The sequence below is a fragment of the Biomphalaria glabrata genome, chromosome 9, assembly GCF_947242115.1.
Source record: "Biomphalaria glabrata chromosome 9, xgBioGlab47.1, whole genome shotgun sequence".
Classification (NCBI taxonomy): Eukaryota; Metazoa; Mollusca; class Gastropoda; family Planorbidae; genus Biomphalaria; species Biomphalaria glabrata.
In genome coordinates this window covers 31,385,673-31,413,133 of record NC_074719.1, presented here as the reverse complement: position 1 = coordinate 31,413,133, position 27,461 = coordinate 31,385,673, and the positions used below count along the sequence as shown (strand labels likewise).

Sequence of the window (27,461 nt, the reverse complement as noted above, 5' to 3'; positions counted from 1 at the left end):
ACAACACTATCTCCAACTATCAACAACCACAACACTAGCTCCAACTATCAACAATCACAACACTATCTCCAACTATCAACAACAATACTAGCTCCAACTATCAACAGACACAACACTATCTCCAAATATCAACAGCCACAACACTAGCTCCAACTATCAACAACCACAACACTATCTCCAACTATCAACAACCACAACACTATCTCCAACTATCAACAACCACAACACTAGCTCCAGCTATCAACAACCACAACACTATCTCCAACTATCAACAGCCACAACACTAGCTCCAACTATCAACAATCACAACACTATCTCCAACTATCAACAACCACAACACTAGCTCCAACTATCAACAATCACAACACTATCTCCAACTATCAACAACAATACTAGCTCCAACTATCAACAGACACAACACTATCTCCAAATATCAACAGCCACAACACTAGCTCCAACTATCAACAACCACAACACTATCTCCAACTATCAACAACCACAACACTATCTCCAACTATCAACAACCACAACACTAGCTCCAGCTATCAACAACCACAACACTATCTCCAACTATAAACAGCCACAACACTAGCTCAAACTATGAACAGCCACAACACTAGCTTCAACTATCAACAGCCACAACACTAGCTCCAACTATCAACAACCACAACACTAGCTCCAACTATCAACAACCGCAACACTAGCTCCAACTATCAACTACCACAACACTAGCTCCAACTATCAACTACCACAACACTAGCTCCAACTATCAACAACCACAACACTAGCTCCAACTATCAACAACCACAACACTATCTCCAACTATCAACAGCCACAACACTAGCTCCAACTATCAACAACCACAACACTAGCTCCAACTATCAACAACCACAACACTAGCTCCAACTATCAAAAACCACAACACTAGCTCCAACTATCAACAGCCACAACACTATCTCCAACTATCAACAGCCACAACCTTAGCTCCAACTATCAACAGCCACAACACTAGCTCCAACTATCAACAACCACAATACTAATTCCAACTATCAACAACCACAACACTAGCTCCAACTATCAACAACCACAACACTAGCTCCAACTATCAACAACCACAACACTATCTCCAACTATCAACTGCCACAACACTAGCTCCAACTATCAACAGCCACAACACTAGCTCCAAATATCAACAGCCACAACACTAGCTCCAACTATCAACAGCCAAAACACTAGCTCCAACTATCAACAACCACAACACTAGCTCCAACTATCAACAATCACAACACTAGCTCCAAATATCAACAGCAAAAACACTATCTCCAACTATCAACAGCCACAACACTAACTCCAACTATCAACAGCCACAACACTAGCTCCAACTATCAACAACCACAACACTAGCTCCAACTATCAACAACCACAACACTAGCTCCAACTATCAACAGCCACAACACTAACTCAAACTATCAACAGCCACAACACTAGCTCCAACTATCAACAACAACAACACTAGCTCCAACTATCAAAAACCACAACACTATCTCCAACTATCAACAGCCACAACACTAGCTCCAACTATCAACAGCCACAACACTATCTCCAATTATCAACAACCACAACACTAGCTCCAACTATCAACAGCCACAACACTAGCTCCAACTATCAACAACCACAATACTAGTTCCAACTATCAACAACCACAACACTAGCTCCAACTATCAACAACCACAACACTAGCTCCAACTATCAACAGCCACAACACTAGCTCCAACTATCAACAGCTACAACACTAGCTCCAACTATCAACAGCCACAACACTAGCTCCAACTATCAACAGCCACAACACTATCTCCAATTATCAACAACCACAACACTAGCTCCAACTATCAACAGCCACAACACTAGCTCCAACTATCAACAACCACAATACTAGTTCCAACTATCAACAACCACAACACTAGCTCCAACTATCAACAACCACAACACTAGCTCCAACTATCAACAGCCACAACACTAGCTCCAACTATCAACAGCTACAACACTAGCTCCAACTATCAACAGCCACAACACTAGCTCCAACTATCAACAATCACAACACTAGCTCCAACTATCAACAACCACAACACTAGCTCCAGTTATCAACAACCACAACACTATCTCCAACTATCAACATTCACACTAGCTCCAACTATCAACAGCCACAACACTATCTCCAAATATCAACAGCCACAACACTAGCTCCAACTATCAACAACCACAACACTAGCTCCAGTTATCAACAACCACAACACTATCTCCAACTATCAACAACAATACTAGCTCCAACTATCAACAGACACAACACTATCTCCAAATATCAACAGCCACAACACTAGCTCCAACTATCAACAACCACAACACTATCTCCAACTATCAACAACCACAACACTTTCTCCAACTATCAACAACCACAACACTATCTCCAACTATCAACAACCACAACACTAGCTCCAGCTATCAACAACCACAACACTATCTCCAACTATAAACAGCCACAACACTAGCTCAAACTATGAACAGCCACAACACTAGCTTCAACTATCAACAGCCACAACACTAGCTCCAACTATCAACAACCACAACACTAGCTCCAACTATCAACAACCGCAACACTAGCTCCAACTATCAACTACCACAACACTAGCTCCAACTATCAACTACCACAACACTAGCTCCAACTATCAACAACCACAACACTAGCTCCAACTATCAACAACCACAACACTATCTCCAACAATCAACAGCCACAACACTAGCTCCAACTATCAACAACCACAACACTAGCTCCAACTATCAACAACCACAACACTAGCTCCAACTATCAAAAACCACAACACTAGCTCCAACTATCAACAGCCACAACACTATCTCCAACTATCAACAGCCACAACCTTAGCTCCAACTATCAACTGCCACAACACTAGCTCCAACTATCAACAGCCACAACACTAGCTCCAAATATCAACAGCCACAACACTAGCTCCAACTAACAACAGCCAAAACACTAGCTCCAACTATCAACAACCACAACACTAGCTCCAACTATCAACAATCACAACACTAGCTCCAAATATCAACAGCAACAACACTATCTCCAACTATCAACAGCCACAACACTAACTCCAACTATCAACAGCCACAACACTAGCTCCAACTATCAACAACCACAACACTAGCTCCAACTATCAACAACCACAACACTAGCTCCAACTATCAACAGCCACAACACTAGCTCAAACTATCAACAGCCACAACACTAGCTCCAACTATCAACAACAACAACACTAGCTCCAACTATCAAAAACCACAACACTATCTCCAACTATCAACAGCCACAACACTAGCTCCAACTATCAACAGCCACAACACTATCTCCAATTATCAACAACCACAACACTAGCTCCAACTATCAACAGCCACAACACTAGCTCCAACTATCAACAACCACAATACTAGTTCCAACTATCAACAACCACAACACTAGCTCCAACTATCAACAACCACAACACTAGCTCCAACTATCAACAGCCACAACACTAGTTCCAACTATCAACAGCCACAACACTAGCTCCAACTATCAACAGCCACAACACTAGCTCCAACTATCAACAGCCACAACACTATCTCCAATTATCAACAACCACAACACTAGCTCCAACTATCAACAGCCACAACACTAGCTCCAACTATCAACAACCACAATACTAGTTCCAACTATCAACAACCACAACACTAGCTCCAACTATCAACAACCACAACACTAGCTCCAACTATCAACAGCCACAACACTAGCTCCAACTATCAACAGCTACAACACCAGCTCCAACTATCAACAGCCACAACACTAGCTCCAACTATCAACAATCACAACACTAGCTCCAACTATCAACAACCACAACACTAGCTCCAGTTATCAACAACCACAACACTATCTCTAACTATCAACATTCACACTAGCTCCAACTATCAACAGCCACAACACTAGCTCCAACTATCAACAACCGCAACACTAGCTCCAACTATCAACTACCACAACACTAGCTCCAACTATCAACTACCACAACAGTAGCTCCAACTATCAACTACCACAACACTAGCTCCAACTATCAACAATCACAACACTAGCTCCAACTATCAACAATCACAACACTAGCTCCAACTATCAACAGCCACAACACTATCTCCAACTATCAACAGCCACAACACTAGCTCCAACTATCAACAGCCACATTACTAGCTCCAACTATCAACAACCACAACACTAGCTCCAACTATCAACAACCACAACACTATCTCCAACTATCAACAACCACAACACTTTCTCCAACTATCAACAACCACAACACTATCTCCAACTATCAACAACCACAACACTAGCTCCAGCTATCAACAACCACAACACTATCTCCAACTATAAACAGCCACAACACTAGCTCAAACTATGAACAGCCACAACACTAGCTTCAACTATCAACAGCCACAACACTAGCTCCAACTATCAACAACCACAACACTAGCTCCAACTATCAACAACCGCAACACTAGCTCCAACTATCAACTACCACAACACTAGCTCCAACTATCAACTACCACAACACTAGCTCCAACTATCAACAACCACAACACTAGCTCCAACTATCAACAACCACAACACTATCTCCAACAATCAACAGCCACAACACTAGCTCCAACTATCAACAACCACAACACTAGCTCCAACTATCAACAACCACAACACTAGCTCCAACTATCAAAAACCACAACACTAGCTCCAACTATCAACAGCCACAACACTATCTCCAACTATCAACAGCCACAACCTTAGCTCCAACTATCAACAGCCACAACACTAGCTCCAACTATCAACAACCACAATACTAATTCCAACTATCAACAACCACAACACTAGCTCCAACTATCAACAACCACAACACTAGCTCCAACTATCAACAACCACAACACTATCTCCAACTATCAACTGCCACAACACTAGCTCCAACTATCAACAGCCACAACACTAGCTCCAAATATCAACAGCCACAACACTAGCTCCAACTATCAACAGCCAAAACACTAGCTCCAACTATCAACAACCACAACACTAGCTCCAACTATCAACAATCACAACACTAGCTCCAAATATCAACAGCAACAACACTATCTCCAACTATCAACAGCCACAACACTAACTCCAACTATCAACAGCCACAACACTAGCTCCAACTATCAACAACCACAACACTAGCTCCAACTATCAACAACCACAACACTAGCTCCAACTATCAACAGCCACAACACTAGCTCCAACTATCAACAACAACAACACTAGCTCCAACTATCAAAAACCACAACACTATCTCCAACTATCAACAGCCACAACACTAGCTCCAACTATCAACAGCCACAACACTATCTCCAATTATCAACAACCACAACACTAGCTCCAACTATCAACAGCCACAACACTAGCTCCAACTATCAACAACCACAATACTAGTTCCAACTATCAACAACCACAACACTAGCTCCAACTATCAACAAACACAACACTAGCTCCAACTATCAACAGCCACAACACTAGCTCCAACTATCAACAGCCACAACACTAGCTCCAACTATCAACAGCCACAACACTAGCTCCAACTATCAACAGCCACAACACTATCTCCAATTATCAACAACCACAACACTAGCTTCAACTATCAACAGCCACAACACTAGCTCCAACTATCAACAACCACAATACTAGTTCCAACTATCAACAACCACAACACTAGCTCCAACTATCAACAACCACAACACTAGCTCCAACTATCAACAGCCACAACACTAGCTCCAACTATCAACAGCTACAACACCAGCTCCAACTATCAACAGCCACAACACTAGCTCCAACTATCAACAATCACAACACTAGCTCCAACTATCAACAACCACAACACTAGCTCCAGTTATCAACAACCACAACACTATCTCCAACTATCAACATTCACACTAGCTCCAACTATCAACAGCCACAACACTAGCTCCAACTATCAACAACCGCAACACTAGCTCCAACTATCAACTACCACAACACTAGCTCCAACTATCAACTACCACAACAGTAGCTCCAACTATCAACTACCACAACACTAGCTCCAACTATCAACAATCACAACACTAGCTCCAACTATCAACAATCACAACACTAGCTCCAACTATCAACAGCCACAACACTATCTCCAACTATCAACAGCCACAACACTAGCTCCAACTATCAACAGCCACATTACTAGCTCCAACTATCAACAATCACAACACTAGCTCCAACTATCAACAATCACAACACTAGCTCCAACTATCAACAGCCACAACACTATCTCCAAGTATCAACAGCCACAACACTAGCTCCAACTATCAACAGCCACATTACTAGCTCCAACTATCAACAACCACAACACTAGCTCCAACTATCAACAACCACAACACTAGCTCCAACTATCAAGAACCACAACACTAGCTCCAACTATCAACAACCACAACACTAGCTCCAGCTTTCAACAACCACAACACTAGCTCCAACTATCAACAACCACAACACTAGCTCCAACTATCAACAACCACAACACTATCTCCAACTATCAACAGCCACAACACTAGCTCCAACTATCAACAACCACAACACTAGCTCCAACTATCAACAGCCAGAACCTTATCCCCGCCAATACAAACAGAGTGAACGTATCGAAAGTGTTTCCAGACTGATAGCTCAGGTACTGAGATATATTCATGCTATTATTCTATTTCCATTAATAATATATTGCTACGCATACAATGAGCTGATTGTTAGGAAGATGTTTAATGTGACTGGTCCACTTTTTGTTCATTACAGAGACTTAAGTCCACAAACTCTTGTACCTTATTTAGGGCACAGAATTCGTCTGAAAATGTTAAAAAAAACTTTTATCCTTCCAGCATTGATGGTTGTCTTATAGAAATTCCAATCCGACCTCTTGTCTGAACTATGGAACTTTGTCACAGAGTTAATCTCGTCAACGAACTCCTCCTAATTGATCTGCTTAGAAGGAAGTTTTGAAATGCGGTTTCTTTGGCAGGAACCTTTTCGCGCTTCTTTCCGACATTTCTGAATCAATTAATCGATAGCAGAAGATTATTGAAGACTATTAATATTCCCTCAATAAACAACAGCAAGGAATATTGCCACAATGGTGTATGCGAAATACAACCAATCATCACACGAGTTTTGAAAGAAGCTTTTGATTATGTCGGCTTTTTTCCCTGTTGGTGGAGAAGCTTTATCAGCTATTCTAGTGGCATGATACATAAAAGACAGCTTATGGATAAGTCTTCTGCATCTCCAAACATCTACTAGTTTTTTAGCTGGGAGATATTCAGCCAGCCTTTTGTAACTCTCAGAGCAAGCTAGTACTGACTACTGACAGTTTCTTCCTAAAGTTTAGGAAGGCTTACGTCACTGTACTTGAAGTAATTATAAACCCTCCACGTTTAGATCCCCTGCTAAGAGGGTTCTAGCGAAGATATTATGATTGCCGTAGTCGATCGTAAGTTCATGTTTTGGTGGGCAGTTGATTACCTTAAGTTTTCTCCCAGCTTTGTATGCATCTAGAGATATCGCGTCAGTAAGCCCGCGTGTTTTAGGGCCAGGATTCAGTGAAAGAATGAATCCTGTTTAGTAGTGTTTAGCCTGAAGTCTTTTTCCTGAGCTGAGAAACTTTAGGCCATTTATCGCTGTCCAACAAGTTCCCCCGTATCGGAACCATGGAGCGGGTAGCAGAGGATTTTTTCGAGCCGAGCATACCTCACGCGGCCGGGTGGACGCAGTCTGTTTGGATCTGGTCATTCGCGGGGTCATTGAATTTAATTGTGATTTTCATGAACTGATAAGAAGCGAAGACCCTTGGGGACCTTAATTGTTGTACATTTTAGGGGCAGTGTGTGCAAGGGCTTGCAATAGAGTCCAAATTTAGAGTGCGGCAAGTCCGCTTGTCACTATCTCTGTATGGTGAGATATCTCCTACAAAGGTTTCCTAAGGATTTGTTTATATACTCAGTGTCATAAGTGCTGCTAGAACGGCGCGTTCCTCTACTACCTTACAAGGAACGGGATGGTTGAGTCTAGCTCATGAGTGCAACTGACACCGTTCCCAGGGGTCCCGGGTGGGGTGGGGGGTAGGGCTGAAAACAACCCTTTTAAAGCACTTTAACACCCGCTGGTGACCCTTCCATCCCTAGCGAGCAACACGCTTGGCCACCTAAATGAAGAGAAGGGTGTTCATGTGAAATCCTTTCTCGACTCCGAGACCGGAGGAAGGATTTTACACGCCTGAAGTTCCCAATTTCCCATTTATCAACAGCCACAACATCGTCCTGTCATAAGGATTCTCTCAGGCTGGGCTAGCTAGCGGCCATGCGAAACAAATCCTTGTCTCCTTGAGGGACACTTCCAAGTTGGAGCTTGACGAATGTTGACCTATACCATGACTTAGACTCACACTAACAGGCTGATAAGGCTGCAGTATCTACGACGGAAGGAACGGCCGAGCTAAATTATAGGAACAATAGGGTACATATATATATGTGTGTGTGTGCGCTTGTGTGTATATATGTATATGTATCATGGGCGTAGTCAGGATTTCTTTCCGGGGGGGGGGGGGTTTGGGGGGTGATCTCCCCCCCCCACGCAAATAAATATATATATATGTGTGTGTGTATGTCTGTAAGTTTGAGTGTGTATGTGTGTGTGTACATAATTAATCTTTATTACTTTGTAACGAACTTTGGTTAGTTCTTGCTATAGATAGGCCTAAATGGCTCGATATACTAAGGGTATGATTCTCCAATGCTGGTCCTTAAAACGTGCAAGTATTATACAATACACTCAACGAAGGAGTATATAATTTGTATTTATTCACAGCCAACAGTAGGTTACACATGTAACATTGAATACATAATCTTCAATAACTAAAAGTACTAAATGTGCCCAAATTAATACTACAGGGCGCTTAGACTAGATTCAATTAACATAGGCCATCAATGCCAAAACATAGTATTACCCCCAAATAGCCAGCTCACACACATAGCAAGAATAATAATATAACATCTCCTTACGCTAGGCTTAATAACTGATAAACAATCATAAGCACCCTACTCAGACCAGTTCAGCTCTCCAACTGCTAGACTGAAGAGTTGTTTTTTAGCTTCAAACCCCGCTCAAGGGGGGGGGGGTTTAAACTAAAGAATCCATTTGGCTACGCTCATAGAATTTTGAGTGGAATTTGCTTTTTTTTTGTATTGAAGATCTAGTTTTTAGCTGCAAACCCCGCTGGAGGGGGGGGGGGGTTAAACACAAAACTCCCCTTGGCTAGAATCTGGTGACTGATGTATGGTAGTCTTATATTGAAGAGGGGGTTTTATCGTAGATTTGGAAGCGTGGTCGAGACGCCAAGCGCGCTTGAACTTGGCTTGGCTTGACTGCCTAGAAGGGGGCTCGAGGTTCGACACCCGACTCGGGCAGAGTTTTGTTTACTGAGCGACCAACTCCTAGATACCCCCTCCTCCCCCCCCCCCCCACTGGTCCACAAATGAGATTGGACCAAAAGCGCTCTGAGCATGCTATAAGCATGAAAGTAGCGTTATATAAAAGCTATAATAATAATAATAATAATAATAAAAGAAGATTTCAGAGGGAGGTTTAAAATCAAAATCTTTCTTAGCTATGCTCTTGGAATAGGAAGATTGTTGTTTCAATTATTTTTTTTTGTTTTGTTTTATAGAAGATGAGGTTTTGACTGCAAAACCACCTGGTAGGGATTTTAAACTCAAAACCGCCTTGGCTGCGCTGTGGCAAGTGATGGTTTAGTACTGATTAGTAGTGATTAAATAAAAAAGCTAACAAGATCCTCGAAATAAAGAATCACCCTTTTTGTCAGGATTTTGTGATTTTACCATCACAAAAGAAATACAAGACACCGATAGCAAAAACAAACAGACACAAACACTCTTTTGTTCCCCTGGCAATCAAATCATTAAATAGGAAGAATCTGATATAAACTTTGTCACATGTAAATTATGAGTGAGTCTGGTGTGAATGTACACTTTGGTTTCTTATAGTTATAATGTTTTTTGTTTGGTGTAATGCACAAATTGTAAGACAAATTTCCATACGGACAATAAAGACTATTATTATTATTATTATTATTATTAAAATATCAACTAAAATAAACAAAATCAAAGCCAAAAAATCAGTCATTAGATTCCGACCCCCCCCCCCGCAGGGGTGGGATTTTATTTCGGGAGGGGGTTCATTTCGGGGGGGGGGGGGGGTTTGAACCCCAAATCCCCACTCTGGCTACGCCCATGATATATATATATATATATATATCATGGGCGTAGCCAGGATTTTTTTCGGGGGTGGGGGGGTTGGGGGAGGGAAATCCCCCCCCCCCGAGCCTCCCCCCCCCCCCCCTGCGAAATAAAATTGTATGTATTTATGTGTGTGTGTGTACATAATCTTTATTACATTCTGAACCTTCATTCTTTCGGAAAACGTTTATTGTGCCCTAGAATAGGTTCTTCCATGAGTTAGTGGAAAAATCCCCGCCACTACTAGCAAATGGGTCTGGGGGAGCGCTAGGAGCTCCCCCAGAGCGGGGCGAAGCCCCGTCGCCATACACTATTTCTGGTATTGAAAGCCAACAAAATGCATATTCTGAGGTTTCTACACTGCATTTTCCTGCTATTAAAAAGTTTTATTTCAAAAACCTAATGTGCTATTCTTACTGACTTAGATCCTACCGCGCCGTTCTGAGCATTTGACGTCAAGCTGTTTCCATAAAAATCTGTCACTGGTAATGTCTGAAGCCTCTTCCCACCTGCCATGAGGACCTCCATGAATGAGTGGCGTCAATTTGTACTAGGATATCATTGCAACTCTTCTTATGCGTAATTCATTTTGTCGGAGAACATGTCCCGCAAACCTCATGCGTCGCTCTCTCACAATCTTACTAAGGGGTCGACTCCTTATTCGGCATAGGATTTCCTTGATTTAGACCCGATCTCTATAACTGACTCCTAAAATCTGTCTTAGCCATCTTTGTTGAGCCACATTTAGTGTTTTTCAATTTCGGCAGATGACTATTCACTGCAGTTAATTAATGGAGCCCTGCCACTGGTAAAAATGAGTAAACTCTCTTGAATACGCTCTTGGAATTAAGTGACTGTAGTTTGCTTTAGATTTTATATCGAAAAGAGAAGTTTTATCGTCAAAATCATCTGTTGGGGGTTTTCCACCTCAAAATGCTTTGTAGAGGATCTTAAACTCGAAAACATCTGGAGGAGTTTTAAACTTAAAAAAAAAGCCATCTGTAGAAGAGGGGTTTAAACTCAAAACCCTCGATTGGATTGGCTACGCTCAAATAATTTTAGTGTGTAATTTGCTTTTTTTTATATTTAAGAGGTGATTTTAGCATCAAACCCCTCTGAATGGGGGTTTAAACTCAAAACCCCTTTTGGCAACGCTCATAGCATTTTGAGTACGTAATTTGCTTTTTTTCTTACACTGAAGATGTATTTTTTATCCTCAAACCACCATGCCGGGGAGTTTAAACTCAAAACCCCTTTGGCTACGCTCATAGATTTTAGAGTGAGTAATTTGCTTTTATTTATATTGAAGAGGTACTTTTTAGCTTCAAACTCCACTGGAGGGGAGTTTAAACTCAAAACCCCTTTGACTACACTCATACATTTTGAGTGTATAATTTGCATTGTTTTTATTATTAAAGAGGTATTTTTTTACCTTCAAACCCCGCTGAAGTTGGGTTTAAACTCAAAACTGAGTCAAAACCCATTTAGCTACGCTCATAACATTTCGAGTGTGTAATTAGCTTTTTTTTTTTTTGAAGAGGGGGTTTATCGTAAATTTTAGAGGGGGGTTTAAAATCAAAATCTTCCTTAACAGTGCTCTTGGAATTAGGGGATTTTCGTTTGCATTTTTTTTTTGTTTTATAGAAGAGGGGGGCTTAACTGCAAAAACCCCAGGTAAAGGGTTTTAAACTCAAAACCCCTGGTAGGGGTTTTTAAACTCGAACCCCTCTGGTAGGGGTTTTAAACTCGAACCCCCCTGTTAGGGTTTTTTAAACTCGAACCCCCCTGGTAGGGGTTTTTAAACTCGAACCCCCCTGGTAGGGGGTTTTAAACTCGAACCCCCCTGGTAGGGGGTTTTAAACTCAAAACCCCTTTGGTTGTGCTGGACAAGTGATGGTTTAGTATTAAAATCTCAACTAAAATAAACAAAATCAAAGCAAAAAATCAGTCACTAAATTCTCATCTCTATACAACTCTAAATGACTTGAAACTATTTTCCCCGCTATTTTTATTCCCCCCCCCCTCTTTGAACTTTTTCATTCATTCAATCTTTTATTTCTTGAAACGAAAGTAATTCTCCATGACGTTCTTGCTTGTCATCTATGTGTGTGCCTGTCCAATTTGTGAGCTGGTCTCACTGCTAGAAAAAAAAACCTGAAATTATGCAGTACAAGGATTATGTGATTGCTAAGAGTGTTCAATCAACGATCTGATCGCTATAGATCTAGTTCTTCTCTTTCTGGTTGAATGGGCTCTGTAGACATCTACACAGTATTCATAATTTGTCTCTAGTAGACTGCACATGATAAGGCTCTGTGTCAACAGTCATGAATACTTCGCCCAGTCAGAAAAGGTTACACATGTCTGGAGGTGCAGATATTACCGCGGGTCTAGTTCAGAGAGTTTGAATTGAATACACAAATTTCAAAGGAAATCTTGCGGATAATTTCAATGGCGTCGCTCAATACAGAGTTGCCTTCCTTACTCATAGCGACATTTTTAAAAAACTCATTTTCAAACCTTGGCAGAAGTATCACAGCTCTCTGCCCCTTCAATGTTTTGGATTTGAATGTAAATACAAGTAGGTTTACAGAAGATATATATATATCTTTTAAGTTAGCAATGATTTGTAATAGGCATATAAAAAAGATCTTTTTTTTAAATGCAATTTCAAATTATTTTAACAGGTAGAACTATAACTAAATAATTTGACCTACAATGCTAGTATTTTTTGCCAATAAATTATGTATTACAATTAAAAATCAATTATAACCAGAATCACGGTTTTATTGGATATGTCAGACTTGAGCGTTATTTAGTTCCCCATGGGTAGCACTACAGAACACATTGAAGCTATTCAGTAGCTAGAATAGAACTAGATTTCAAAGTCTTTTTATTAATAAGTCAGAGAATACATTTTCTACCAGGATTTGTTTACTTGAACAAATATGAATAACATTTGACTCAGAAAAGTAAAAGTAAATATTTGTACTGAGTAACAAAATTATAATGTTATAAAATACGCTATAAAATAGAACTTGTGTACATAATGATGAAACGGTCAATAAACACAGACCAGTAGTCGCCAGGTTCTGGGTTTAAAAATAAAAATAATAAGCTAACTATCCATGAGGAAATTTGTCTTACATTTAAAATCTATTAGAACTCTAGCAACAAAATCTACGTTCGCACTAGTTTCACTCCAATGTAACACGTGAAATGTTGAGATCAATCCAATGAGCCAGGGGAACAAGGAAGTGTTTGTGTCCGTTGGTTTTTGTTGCTTGTATTTCCTTTGTGATAATGTTAGAAATAAAAAAAATAACCCAACAGAGTAGAAAATCATGTCTTTAATACACAACACACACATTTCGTGAACACATTCTTACAGACGAGTTACAAGCACATGTAAACATAAGAACGACCACCGATACAGTAAATCATGTTCTTAACAGATGCTAAAATCACAGAGTTCTCTTTATTATCTCTATATATAATTCTCTTCATGTAAAGGAAAGATCACTCTTTTATTTCTGCAAGTCGGACTAGAGTTACCCCACGAAAAAGAAAAGAGAGGGGGGGGAACAAGTAGTATTTCATCATCATCATCATCATTCCTTTGAGTTCCTCATGGAACATAGGGCCTCGACATAAACACGCCACTCTCCACGGTCTCTTGCTAGCTTTTTGATGGTGTCCCAGCTCTTCCCGGTCTTCTCTGCTTCTTCAAGTACACTGCGTCGCCATGTTCTTTTTGGTCTTCCTCTGCGTCTTGTTCCCTGGGGGTTCCACTCTATGGCCTGCCTAGCTCTGTTGCTGGTATCTTTTCTAAGGGTGTGACCAATCCATCTCCACTTCCTCTCTAAGATCTGCACTTCTATATTTTTCTGTCCACTCATCTCCCACAGTTTGGTGTTTTCTACTTTGTCATACCAGTGTATTTTTAGGATATTTCTCAGGCATCTGTTGATGAAGGTCTGTATTTTTTTTGTTGTGGCTTCAGTTGTTCTCCATGTTTCAGAACCATACAGTAGGACAGCCTTGACATTAGAATTAAAGATTCTTAGTTTAGTCTTGTTTGAGATGTAAGGAGATTTCCAGGTTGGTTTTAGCTGTGTAAATGTCTGACGTGCTAGATTTATACGGCGTTTAATGTCTTCATCTGTTCCACCTGATATACTGACTACACTCCCAAGGTATATAAAATTTTCTACTTGGTCTATTGTCTGAGAATCCAATACTATGTCTCCACTTTGTTTATTGTTTACTTTAAGTAACAAGTAGTATTTACCCGTCATTAAATAGCAGGGCCGGATTTAACCATTGTGACCTAAAAGTCATGGAAAAATCACTCTTTTATTTATTTCTACCCCACGTAACTTTAGAGGAGGAAAAAAAGAGGGGAGGGGGAGAACATGTAATCTACTCTGTATTTACCCGTCACTAAATAGCAGGGCCGGACTTAACCGTTGTGGGGCCCTATGCGAAACGGATTTCGTGGGGCCAAGTTTGGGTAGGGAAGCAGATAATAAGTGAAAATTAAAAGTTTGTATTAGAAAATAAATTCGTCTTTGCATTTTATTCATTCTTTACTACGTAAAGAATTACTTTACGAGCCTTGCTTGTAGCGAAGCAAGTATGTCATAGAAATTCTATTTCCTACGTAGATCACGCTCAATAGCAAGAATTACCAAATATTTCAATCTATCTACGAGAATTGTTGACCTCAAGTAATTCTTCATTAGTTTGAGGCGCGAGAAGCTTCTTTCACCAGACTCCACTATTACGGGTATTGCATAATGCCGTTTTTTTATCGCGCGTAGGATTGTCGTTTTCCATATTGACAATTTTGTCTATATATTCCATGAGATTTGTATGAGTTTTCAAAAGATTTTAATAATTTCGGAGATTTCCAGGACTTTTTCGTACATTTTGCAATTTCAGGAGATTTCCAGGAGCTCCTGGTAAATCAGGAAAATATAAAATCGTTTAATTTAATAATTTACACCTACAATTAGAACGGGTCCAATGAAAGTGTGGGCCCACTCTGGTCGCATAGGTTGCAGTGGCCTAAGGTAGCCCTGCAAAATAGCGGCGTATGCTACGCCGCGGGTCGACTAGTTAATATTAAAATCTTTCTCACCTTCTTACGAAAGCTTCTCAAACATTTGTCCGGATGGAGTTTGTTGGCTACCGAGGACTTTGCTAGCAGCATTTTGTTTTTCAGTTTATGCATTTTCATTTTTAAATAGTTCAGATTCCATACCAGAGAGTCATATTGAAACTTCAAATACTGCAGATATGATCATGGTAAAACATTGAAAAGACCTTTGCGATAATAGTAAAGTATTTGTAATCTGTTGCCCTTTTTTAGTGACCCCCGTAAACCGCTATTAGGTTTATGTAAATTGTAACTGTTACAATAAGATTTCACGGCCCGCTCACTCTTTCCCTCTCCCTTTCTCTCTCTTGCCTTACTTTGTTTTCGTCTTTTTTTACCTGCGCATCGTAATTTCTCCAACTTAGACTTTTGACTTGATTAGGAAAGACCCGCTTCATAATTCGCCCCCAACACATACACGCTCTCATATTTGGGGTCCGTTAATTTTAGTAGCACTTTGACTTCTCCCTCCCCACTTTGACTTCTCCCTCCCTCCCCCGCCAACAACAAAAAGTGAGTCCTCTCGAAAAGAAGAAAAAGACTGCAGATCTATCTCATTAATGCTATTAGGATTTTTACATTTTTATTTTATTTAGACCGCTTCTAGAAGGGAGTGGAAATGACGTAAGGCCTTGAGGAAACAACAAAAATACGGAACTAGTGATAGTTGTATGTATCTGTAGACTGCGGCCTTTTGGGGAAATACCGAAAATAAAATACAAATTTGATAGAGCTTGGGGGGATTTTTTTCTTTTCCTCCCCCCTCCCACCATACATATACATATGTTGTGTTTATGTGTATACATAATTAATCTTTATTACATTAAATTTTGACGATTTATTCTTTCGGAAGACGTTTATAGTACCCTTGGATAGGTTCTTCTTGGTATTAGTGGAAAAACTGTAGACACACCGCCCTTGTCAGCTCCCCCCGCCGCTTGGCACAAAATCCGGCATTTAAAACAAGATAAAAAAATGCATATTTTAAGGTATCGACAGAGCATTATCTTGCTTTTACAAAATTTTAGTTCAAAAACCTAATCTGCTATTCTTACTTACTTAGGACTCAGATCCTACCTCACCTTTCGGCGCATTGTGCGGCTGTCTCAACAAAAATCTGTCCCTGGCAATGTCTGAAGCCTCTTCCCACCTGGTATCCAATGCTCTGAGGTCCTCCATGAAAGTGTGGCACCAAGTCATACGAGGATGTCCTGTTTTCGATTTCCTCGTAATAGCCTCAATGTCATCGCAACTCTTAGTATGCGTAATTTATTTTGTCGGAGACATGTCCCGCAAACCTTGAACGACGCTCTGTCAATACCTCGTTAAGTGGTCGCCTCCCAGTTCGGCATAGGATTTTCTTGATTGAGACCTGATCTCTATAACTGACTCCTAAAATCCGTCTCAGCCATCTTTGTTTAGCATCATTTAGTCTTTTTTTAATTTCGGCAGATGACTTTCAAGCTATTCACTGCACTTTATTAATGGAGCCCAGCGACTGGTAGAAATGTGTAACCTCTATTGGCTACGCTCTTGGAAGTTAGTGATTGTAGTTTGCTTCAGATTTTATATCGAAAATGGAAGTTTTATCGTCAAAACCATCTGGAGGGTTTTAAACTAAAAAATCTCAGGAGTTTTTTTTACACAAACTCAAGCCCCCCCCCCTTAGCTACGCTCATAGAATTTGGTGAGTGTAGTTTGCTTTAGAATAATATTGAAGAGGAGGTTTTCGAAATCAAAACTATCTGTGGGGGGATTTGAAACTCAAAATCATCTGGAGGGGTTTTAAAATTAAAGCTCTCTGGAGGAAGAGGGTTTAAACTATGCTCATAGAATTTTGAGTGTGTAATTTTTTTTTTATATTGAAAAGGTGGTTTTTAGTTTCAAACCCCGCTTGAGGGGGGATTTTAAACTCAAAACCACCTGGAAGGGTTTGTATTATGTTTATGACATATATATCTAGTCTACAATTGCAAAAAAAAAAAAAGAAAAGAAAATTCCTTTTTACTTGCATTTTTCAACCATTTCATTTAATTAGTGCAATGTTTTATTAACCAATAGATATCCAGGACTAAACCAGTTGAGCTGCGGCTAACACTTAGGCCTATATCGTTTAGCTGTTGCCAGTTGCTTAATTAATTGTCGTAGCTTCCAATGAAAAAATAATGTTATAACTCTGCCATGCGCACCGCCATCCAGGCTAGTGCAGTAGGTGCGCACTTCTAGAAACCAGACTAGGAAGGATGTTTACATTAGGAAGAGAACGATTTCCGCCCAAGTCTAGAGCCGAGATGAAGATGCTGTGCTCAAGGCAGATGTCCTATGTGTTTGTCATGTCCTCTTGTAAATAAACATCTATGTCTCGTTGAGTTGCTTCCCTTCAGCTATTACATTGGTGTCAAAGTGGGATTATAGGCGACTCAGCGAGATGAGGTAGGATTTGATCACAATGACATCTTTGAAACAACTAGACCGACTCTTAGTTAAAGAGCTAAGGCGGGAACTTCGTTACCGACGTCTAAAGCTTGGTTGTACCAAGGAGGCGCTTACAGCTCGTCTCCGACAAGCCCTGATCGATGAAGACGAAGATCCGGATAGACCTACCTATATGAAATTAAACCGGAGATTTATGAGCTAATTGGCAAGATACATGAAGGTATTGATGCAATGTGTGAACAAATTAACAAGGTAGATAAAATGGTGTCTCAAACGAAAAAAGGAATAGACTCGTTGGTGAAGAAGCAGTTGCCCGTAGACTCGTTGGTGAAGAAGTTGCATGGCCAGGACTTTGTCACCACAAACAGTGGTGACGGAGACGCTGGGGATTGGAGCGCCGTCTGTGGCTGTGTTGTGGGCAAGTCTTGTGGGTGTGACTTTCTAGACGAGAAACGTGACAACGATTGCTGCGACGATCTCAACCGGATGTTTCAAATGGAAACGAAAGAAACAAATGAAGAAACTAGGGAAGTCTGTTATTTGCCTGAAGATTTTGTTCCTAATGTATCTGCAACAAGTACCTCAATGAGCCGAACAGATCAGAACAACATTGAGTCTGCGTCCACGCTTTCTGCTGTGGACTTTAAAGACCTCTGTTTATCTGTCAGTACCTTTGATGAGAACTCAAACCATGAAAGCCTCAAGACCGTTACTGATTCCTTGCCTTGAATGTCGTCGGGGGAAATTGCGAATACGGGGCCCAACAATGGCAGCGACAGAAACAACGAATTTGACTTTGGCAGCGGCATAAGAGAGAACTCGATGCTTGTCAACTGCATCCAGGCGATTGACTTGAACTGTGTATGCGGCGCCCTGTGGGGACAGTGCCCATGCCAAGAAACCCAGCTACAAGATCTGAACTTGACAGAAATTTGTACTTCTGCCCACATCAGAGAGAGTGACTTGAACGGTGATGAATTAATCCCAGCGAAACCTGATGTAGTGGTGGATGAACATTACAATGATGCTTCATGGGCATACCTTACAGATGAGGCTGAGAAAGACTATGTGCTTGAGACCATGGCTACCAGTGGACCTACAACTGTGTCACGAGACGTCCATGGAAAAGGTCCGCTGGCTCAGCGTCTTAGAACAACCCTGGAATCTACAGTGATCGCCAAAGCCTCCATTTGTGTTAAGTGGCTGGCAACCCTGACCTCCACTAACTCTCCCAGTGTCAGCTGGCTGGCATCAGCGACTATCGTCATGAGGTCGAAGCAGCGACCACGATATCGTCTCAAGCGTAGACTGGCCAACTGGAAGAAGAGAAAGTGACGGCCGCGGAAAACTGTGCATATGGCTTCGTGGGCAACAGGCACCCTGTCGTCTGTGGTTCCCACCGATCGACCTCCACCTGAACTGTCAACCCTCTACTGCACTGTTTCTTTTCGGGACGAAAAGCTTTAAGAAGGTGGCAAAGTTATAGCTCTGCCATGCACACCGCCATCCAGGCTAGTGCAGTAGGTGCGCACTTCTAGAAACCAGACTAGGAAGGATGTTTACATTAGAAAGAGAACGATTTCCGCCCAAGTCTAGAGCCGAGATGAAGATGCTGTGCTCAGGGCAGATGTCCTATGTGTTTGTCATGTCTCCATGTAAATAAACATCTATGTCTCGTTGAGTTGCCTCCCTTCAATTATTACAATATATTAATGTGTACTCATTTACAAGTATTTCCTACATTGAAAGCTAAATATGAACGCTTATACATATCCTAAGTTGCTCCAAATGGAAGCCAAAATGGTAACAAGCTGTCACAGAAGTGTCAGACGATCCATGGTCACCTGAAGCTAAATGTACAAGAAAAGATTATGATTATGGTCAAACAGTGAAGTTTGCAGAATGCTTGAAGTTTGGAAAATGTTGGCTTTGCGTTAGGAGATAACAGATTAACCCTAATAATAGTTTTTCCTTAAGCTAGTTTGACTAGCATTTTCGCCAAATAGAAGCAACTTTAACTCTAAAATTAATTTATTACAACTAGGTCTTGGTATTACTATTTAGTGTACTAAATTCTTGTAAAATTCGACATTGTATTTAAACATTTTTCTTTCAGATTTCACTCAATGAAGATGAGAACCTCCAGGGTGCTCAAGTTCATCATTTTGTTTGCATTTTGTGGCATGTCGACTGTTTCTATTTACATACTTTTGGAATTTTTACCAGAGCTAGAAGCTCCTCAGGATCTTGCTCTTCACCGTCTTGTTGCATTCCCCAAGTCTGTGGTTGCACTGAAAACTACTCAAAGTGTAACTTTTCAAAACTTGGGAACAATAATCAAAGAAATATCTAAACCTGTGGAAACAAACCAAGGTTTGCACATAGGTTTTGACAATATAGGCAACAAACAACGATATTTAATATACAGGTGTGACACGGGGAAAATGGGAAACTGTTCTGATTGGTTTGACATATTTAAAGGCATAGAAACCAGTTACCTTATCGCCAATTTAACTGGTCGAATATTTAAAGCAGAGATTCACGGCTTACCGTGTAAACTTGAAGACTTCATGGCACCATTAAACGTTAGTTGGAGTCTCAAGTCATCGTTCCACTCAGTGCTGAACAAAGGCATGGCAGGTGTTGGCCTAAGAATTATGGACAACAATCACCCATTTTATAATAACATACAGACAATGAATTGGACTGAGTTTGCTCAAGAACATTTCGATTATGTCTATTTCAAATCTAACCTGGATTCTATTCCTGGATTCCAAAACAGTGTTCTGTACAAACATGAACTATCGTGGATGTTTGGTGTCAGAAAGGATCGCATTCACGCATTTCTGTTTCATCGTCTGTTTACACTGAGTCATCGACTCAAAAAGACATTAGACATATACATTTATTCTATTCTGCCGTCGAATGAACATAAACTACTATGTGTGGACTTAACCACTCACGTGACCAACTCTCAGTTTAATGCCCAGCAGCTAACGATGGTTTGGAATTTTCTGAGAATTCATTCGGAGACCAATATTCATAAGATCTTTTTGTTGACGGATTCCTGGGAAGTTTTGTCTAGAGCAAGACGTGAGCGATTTAAAGATCGACTTGTTGAAAGTCCAATGTTGAGTTTAAGAAGAGACGACCCTCTACAACAGGTGTGTGACCGGCTAGAAGCTCAAATATTTCATCAGCACTTGATGGTCAACTGTGACATTTTAGTGGTCAGCAATTATGGCATTGGTCGTCTTGCTGCCTATTTAAGAAGAACAGATGACGGGTTATTCTGTTTAACAAGTAAAGGTCAGATACATCCTTGTATTGCCGAGTCTTTTCATCACTTTTTTCCAAGTCATACATGAATCAGGATGCGAGAACATTTCTAACATAGTTTACTGCAGGAGAGAGTTCAAAACATTTCTAGCATAGTTTACTGCAGGAGAGAGTTCAAAACATTTCTAGCATAGTTTACTGCAGGAGAGAGTTCAAACGAATGTATCGTATGCCTAAGTTTAGATATATGCAAGCTTTTTCATAACAATAAACCATTTGAAAACAATTATTAAAGAACCCATACGTTTGATGTATAGGCCTACTATTAAATGAAAGAAATTTAAAAAAATGCCTGTTTACATGCATTGCTTACAAATCAACGGACCCATAATCATTGGCTAAAGGAACGTTTCCGCTGATCGACTAAACGTGGATGTAAGGTTTCGTCCTGCAATGGGCATGCAGATATTTGGCATGCTAAGTCAAACATTACATTTAATCAAACTCTACGATTTCATCTATTATGTTGATATTTATAATAAAAAACAAACAAAAACAAATTGCATGTTGTTTAGTGTTGAGATAATTTTTGTTATCAGTATCAGTTAGTCGTGTGGGTATGATGACCAGTATCAGTTAGTCGTGTGGGTATGATGTTACCAGTATCAGTTAGTCGTGTGGGTATGATGTTACCAGTATCAGTTAGTCGTGTGGGTATGATGTTACCAGTATCAGTTAGTCGTGTGGGTATGATGTTACCAGTATCAGTTAGTCGTGTGGGTATGATGTTACCATTACCTGCAGGTCGTGTGGGAGTGGGTGTGTGCGTGTTTCTATGTAACCTTGATTAAAACTAAGTCGGTTATTTTAATTGTATTTGCTAAATAAATGTTGGTGTAAACACGAGTAAGTTCATCTCCGTTGAGGTTACAAATAGGGGAGAGAGAGAAAGAAAGAGCGGGCCGTTCCAGTTCAATCTAACAGATATTAGAATTCACGGGTAGACAATGTGTTTGGGGGATCGTTAAAATGTGACCCGATCATTGAATGTTAAAAAAATGAACAAATATATAGACTGAGAACAAATCAACATGGCATAGCCAATACATAGTTTTACTATTTTGGAACCTGAAGTTTGTATCAAAACTATTACAGAGTTTAACTAAATACGAAGATCCAATGAAACCGTTATCCTTTGGTAGTCTGGTTTTATTTCATTTGCACCATTTTCTACGTTATTTTTGTTTCATTTTAATAATCCTCCTGGTCTTTATACGATACACCTTTTGTCCAAGTAATTTTGCATATTTATTCAAATTGAAATTATAAAAGTGCTATTACTTTTCTGCTCTAAACCTGACAAACTGACAGCAAACATACACACGTTCAAAACACTAGTAGAAGGATGGTGAATAAAGAATCATTACAGCAGGTAAAGGTTTTGGAAAGTCTATATACTTCTAGTTTATTACCTCTGATGAACAAAGTTTTGAAATACTTTATAGAAATAAATTTGAAACAAAAATATTTTTCATTTTGAAAAGTCTGAGTTAGTTCAGCTCTTCATCATATAGAATAGAATATAACATTGGGAGATTGTTGCTGCTTTTGAATAGTGGTACAGATTATAACAAGTTCATGGTAACTAATTAACTAACAAGTTCAAATTAATTAATGAAAAACAAAGGGAACAGTGTTGGTAAGTTTTATAAATCATGACTCCTAATGGATTCAGTTGCTCTGTTCTATCAAACAAGATCTTCAAAGGTTGTGTCCTCTCTCTTCTCTCACATCTCAGAACATTCAACTAGAAATGTGATTTATTCAAATGTTCAGAGAGCCTCTACCTGTTTAGAATTGTCCAAGTAACCTTTACAAACTAAACATTGACATTTTCTGGTTAACTACATACAAAGTTTTTGCTGACTGAAGACAAAGTTTTATTGATCTGGACACAGAAACAAACAAATTGACTCAAACAGAAATAATATCTCTCAATAATTGTTTTCAATGGAATGGAAATCTTTAAAAAAACAAACAAACAAATAATTTGGATATTTGTCTGTCTCAGAAAATTTTTTTTCATACATCTGATTCTAAATGACATTTCTTAAAAACAAAAGCCTTATATGATGGGTCAAAACTATCAACAAAAAAAAAAGGTCTAGTTATTGATCTAAGACATTTAAACAATCAATATCAAGAAATTGCAGTGTCTCAATTTTGATTTTTTTTTAAACAAATAAAAATGACATGCCTAAACAACATATTCTAACTTGATTCAAATAATTCTTTCAAGAACATAGAAATTGTCTTTTAAATACAAAAGCCACAAGGTATAATACATTCATCTCATTAAGGCAGCTCCCTGCTGATTAATTCTCCTGGTGTTGACAGTGAGTCTAGGACTCAGTTTGATACAGGCCTTTGACTTTCTCAACAGAACTATTCCACGACTGGGACCATAATGTTTCTGTCAGCAAAAGACTATTTTTTGTACTTTCAATTTCTTGCACCATTTTATCAAATGAAGTTTTGTAAGTCTGTATAAATGAAAGCATGTATGAAACTTTTTCAGAACTAATTTAATAGAAGTTTGAAATGCAATAAGTTTGGATATCCTAATAGTATTTATACACTGGATTTATACAATAATGTATCATGAACACTGGATGTTTTACAGAATACAAAAAAATATTCAAATATCTATTAGCAGATATGATAGTTATGCTAAAGCACTCTTAGCTTCTAATTGTAAAAAAAGTTTTATAACATGTATAAATGTGTTTTGCTAAATAGTTGCCAATTTGAGAAACATTAAGAATACAAAACTATAAACATGTGAACTAACCTGGTAAGCTACATCTCTGGATTTGATGACAGCACTGTGAGCAGATGTTGTTTTATTGGTTGTGATGGATGGACTGAGTTCAAGTCTACTAGGCAAACCTTCCAAACAAAACTGATTCATGGGAAGGCCTGAAATATTAGAAGCACCAATCAGATAATGATCTATGTGCAGTACAACAAACTACAATAACCAATCTATGTGCAGTACAACAAACTAGAATAACCAATCTATGTGCAGTACAACAAACTACAATAACCAATCTGTGTGTAGTACAACAAACTACAATAACCAATCTATGTGCAGTACAACAAACTACAATAACCAATCTGTGTGTAGTACAACAAACTACAATAACCAATCTGTGTGCAGTACAACAAACTACAATAACCAATCTGTGTGCAGTACAACAAACTACAATAACCAATCTGTGTGTAGTACAGCAAACTACAATAACCAATCTGTGTGTAGTACAACAAACTACAATAACCAATCTGTGTGCAGTACAACAAACTACAATAACCAATCTGTGTGCAGTACAACAAACTACAATAACCAATCTGTGTGTAGTACAACAAACTACAATAACCAATCTTTGTGTAGTACAGCAAACTACAATAACCAATCTGTGTGCAGTACAGCAAACTAAAATAACCAATCTGTGTGTAGTACAACAAACTACAATAACCAATCTTTGTGTAGTACAGCAAACTACAATAACCAATCTGTGTGTAGTACAGCAAACTACAATAACCAATCTGTGTGTAGTACAACAAACTACAATAACCAATCTTTGTGTAGTACAGCAAACTACAATAACCAATCTTTGTGTAGTACAGCAAACTACAATAACCAATCTGTGTGTAGTACAGCAAACTAGAATAACCAATCTGTGTGTAGTACAGCAAACTAAAATAACCAATCTATGTGTAGTACAGAAAACTAAAATAACCAATCTGTGTAGTACAGCAAACTAGAATAACCAATCTGTGTGTAGTACAGCAAACTAAAATAACCAATCTGTGTAGTACAGCAAACTAGAATAACCAATCTGTGTGTAGTACAGCAAACTAAAATAACCAATCTGTGTGTAGTACAGCAAACTAAAATAACCAATCTGTGTAGTACAGCAAACTAGAATAACCAATCTGTGTGTAGTACAGAAAACTAGAATAAACAATCTATGTGTATTACAGCAAAGTACAATAACCAAGTCACATTTAAGTATTAAATAAAATATAACTTCACTAAGATCTTTACCAAGCATATCAATTTAATACTGCTGGTTTACTTCTTCAGACAAAATTTGGAGGGGGGGGGGGGGGGGAGAAATCAGAATTTTTAAAACCCTAACGGGAAAGGATGGGGGGGGGGGGGGGGGGGAAGGGTCTTCAGAAACCTCCAATTTACACCAAGCTCATACAAAGTGGTTAAGTAACAAGACTTCTACAATACCTGGTGTTTTATTCTATAAGCTACATGAATTATTTGAATGCTTGTATAAGCCATTCTTACTTCATTTAGGTGAAACTATTTAACAGCAATAAGAGCATGTGAATTAGAACTAGTAAAATCCTGGTTTTACCAATCCAGCTAGCAATACTACAAGAAGACTTGTAATTGGTTTCTTCTTCTTCAAGAGATTTTCCAGCTTTCTTTCTTCTGATTAGTTCAGATGTAGGAAGTAGCTTTGGTTCAACTCCTAAACATGGAATAGAAGTTCTGTGTAATGACTAGTCAAAGTTTAAAAACAAAATCAAAAGATGAGAAAGAAATAAAAGCATTGGATTACTTTTCTAGAATTGTTTAAATGAAAACACATAAGACGAAATGTAAGATACTCATCTAATAACATATTTGATATTGTGCAGTGGAAACTAATGCGAAGTACTGATGGTTGTCCTATGACTTACTTCCTTTGTCTACTTCATCTAATAACAAGATATGATCACACTGCTTTAGAAGACGTGTGGACAATTCAACAAGACCTTCCACAAAAACTTGACCATTCTTCACAGCATTTTCCTTTATATAAACCAACAAGCAAAACAAAGAATTTCATTTTTAGGCACACAACAAATTACAACAACCAAATAAAACAGTTTAAAAATTTGTATTTGTTCTGGTCTTTTCCAAACACAACACATTCCTAATTGACAAGGTATTTCAAGCTTTTGCAGAGCTAGCTCAGACTCATGCATATATTTTAATTAATAAATCCAACAGAATAATCAATAAAAAAACTGAACTCATAAATAGATTTGTTAAGCCATAAAAGCAATAAAAATTAAACAAACTGCACTTCTTCAGAGAATAGGTTGCACCCCACTTATACAATAGTAACAAGCCTAGAGTACAGAAGATAGATCTTGAAGAGAAAATGACAGTCCGCTTCTATCTCCCCTAGAACATGTTATAAAAATGTGTTGGTTTCCTGTCAGCACTACTAGTGTAAAAACATGGCTCCTTGTCAGCACTAATAGTGTAAACAAGACATGGCTCCTTGTCAGCACTACTAGTGTAAAAACATGGCTCCTTGTCAGCACTACTAGTGTAAAGACATGGCTCCTTCTCAGCACTACTAGTGTAAAGACATGGCTCCTTCTCAGCACTACTAGTGTAAAGACATGGCTCCTTGTCAGCACTAATAGTGTAAACAAGACATGGCTCCTTGTCAGCATTACTAGTGTAAAGACATGGCTCCTTATCAGCACTACTAGTGTAAACGAGACATGGCTCCTTGTCAGCACTACTAGTGTAAACAAGACATGGCTCCTTGTCAGCACTACTAGTGTAAAGACATGGCTCCTTGTCAGCACTAATAGTGTAAAGACATGGCTCCTTGTCAGCGCTACTAGTGTAAAGACATCATGGCTCCTTCTCAGCACTAATTGTGTAAAGACATGGCTCCTTCTCAGCAATACTAGTGTAAAGACATGGCTCCTTCTCAGCACTACTAGTATAAAGACATGTCTCCTTGTCAGCACTAATAGTATAAAGACATGGCTCCTTGTCAGCACTAATACTGTAAAGACATGGCTCCTTGTAAGCACTACTAGTGTAAAGACATGGCTCCTTGTCAGCACTAATAGTGTAAATAAGATATGGGTCCTTGTCAGCACTAATAGTGTAAAGACATGGCTCCTTATCAGCACTAATAGTGTAAAGACATGACTCCTTGTCAGCACTAATAGTGTAAACAAGACATGGCTCTTTGTCAGCACTACTAGTGTAAAGACATGGCTCCTTGTCAGCACTACTAGTGTAAATACATGGCTCCTTGTCAGCACTTATAGTGTAAAGACATGG

General features: G+C 39.3%; 2 protein-coding genes across 6 annotated transcripts in view; one reads left to right on the top strand and one right to left on the bottom strand.

Moving 5' to 3' along the window:
• Window positions 1-12,631: 12,631 nt before the first annotated feature.
• On the top strand, window positions 12,632-21,864 carry LOC106051108 (uncharacterized). 4 transcript variants are annotated; one of them, XM_056040301.1, is made up of 3 exons: window positions 12,632-13,009; window positions 17,042-17,128; window positions 20,142-21,864. In XM_056040301.1, exons 2-3 carry the CDS (start codon window positions 17,097-17,099, stop codon window positions 21,391-21,393), a joined length of 1,284 nt encoding a protein of 427 aa, XP_055896276.1. In that variant the 5' UTR covers window positions 12,632-13,009; window positions 17,042-17,096; the 3' UTR covers window positions 21,394-21,864. The 4 variants fall into 4 exon arrangements, with proteins under 4 accessions (XP_055896276.1, XP_055896278.1, XP_055896277.1 ...); XM_056040303.1 differs by lacking the exon at window positions 17,042-17,128 and having other exon boundaries at window positions 12,634-12,999; XM_056040302.1 differs by lacking the exon at window positions 17,042-17,128 and having other exon boundaries at window positions 12,637-13,009.
• Window positions 21,865-22,737: 873 nt separating this feature from the next.
• Window positions 22,738-27,461, bottom strand: part of LOC106058919 (coiled-coil domain-containing protein 180-like) — a 65,816-nt gene continuing 61,092 nt past the window's right edge. For both annotated transcript variants that reach the window (XM_056040299.1, XM_056040300.1), the window contains 4 exons: window positions 26,066-26,177; window positions 25,738-25,854; window positions 24,156-24,283; window positions 22,738-23,847 (listed from right to left, as the gene is read on the bottom strand). In XM_056040299.1, the coding sequence (XP_055896274.1) occupies window positions 23,707-23,847; window positions 24,156-24,283; window positions 25,738-25,854; window positions 26,066-26,177 (498 nt within the window). In that variant the 3' untranslated portion in view covers window positions 22,738-23,706. The remainder of the gene's footprint in view (window positions 23,848-24,155; window positions 24,284-25,737; window positions 25,855-26,065; window positions 26,178-27,461) is intronic.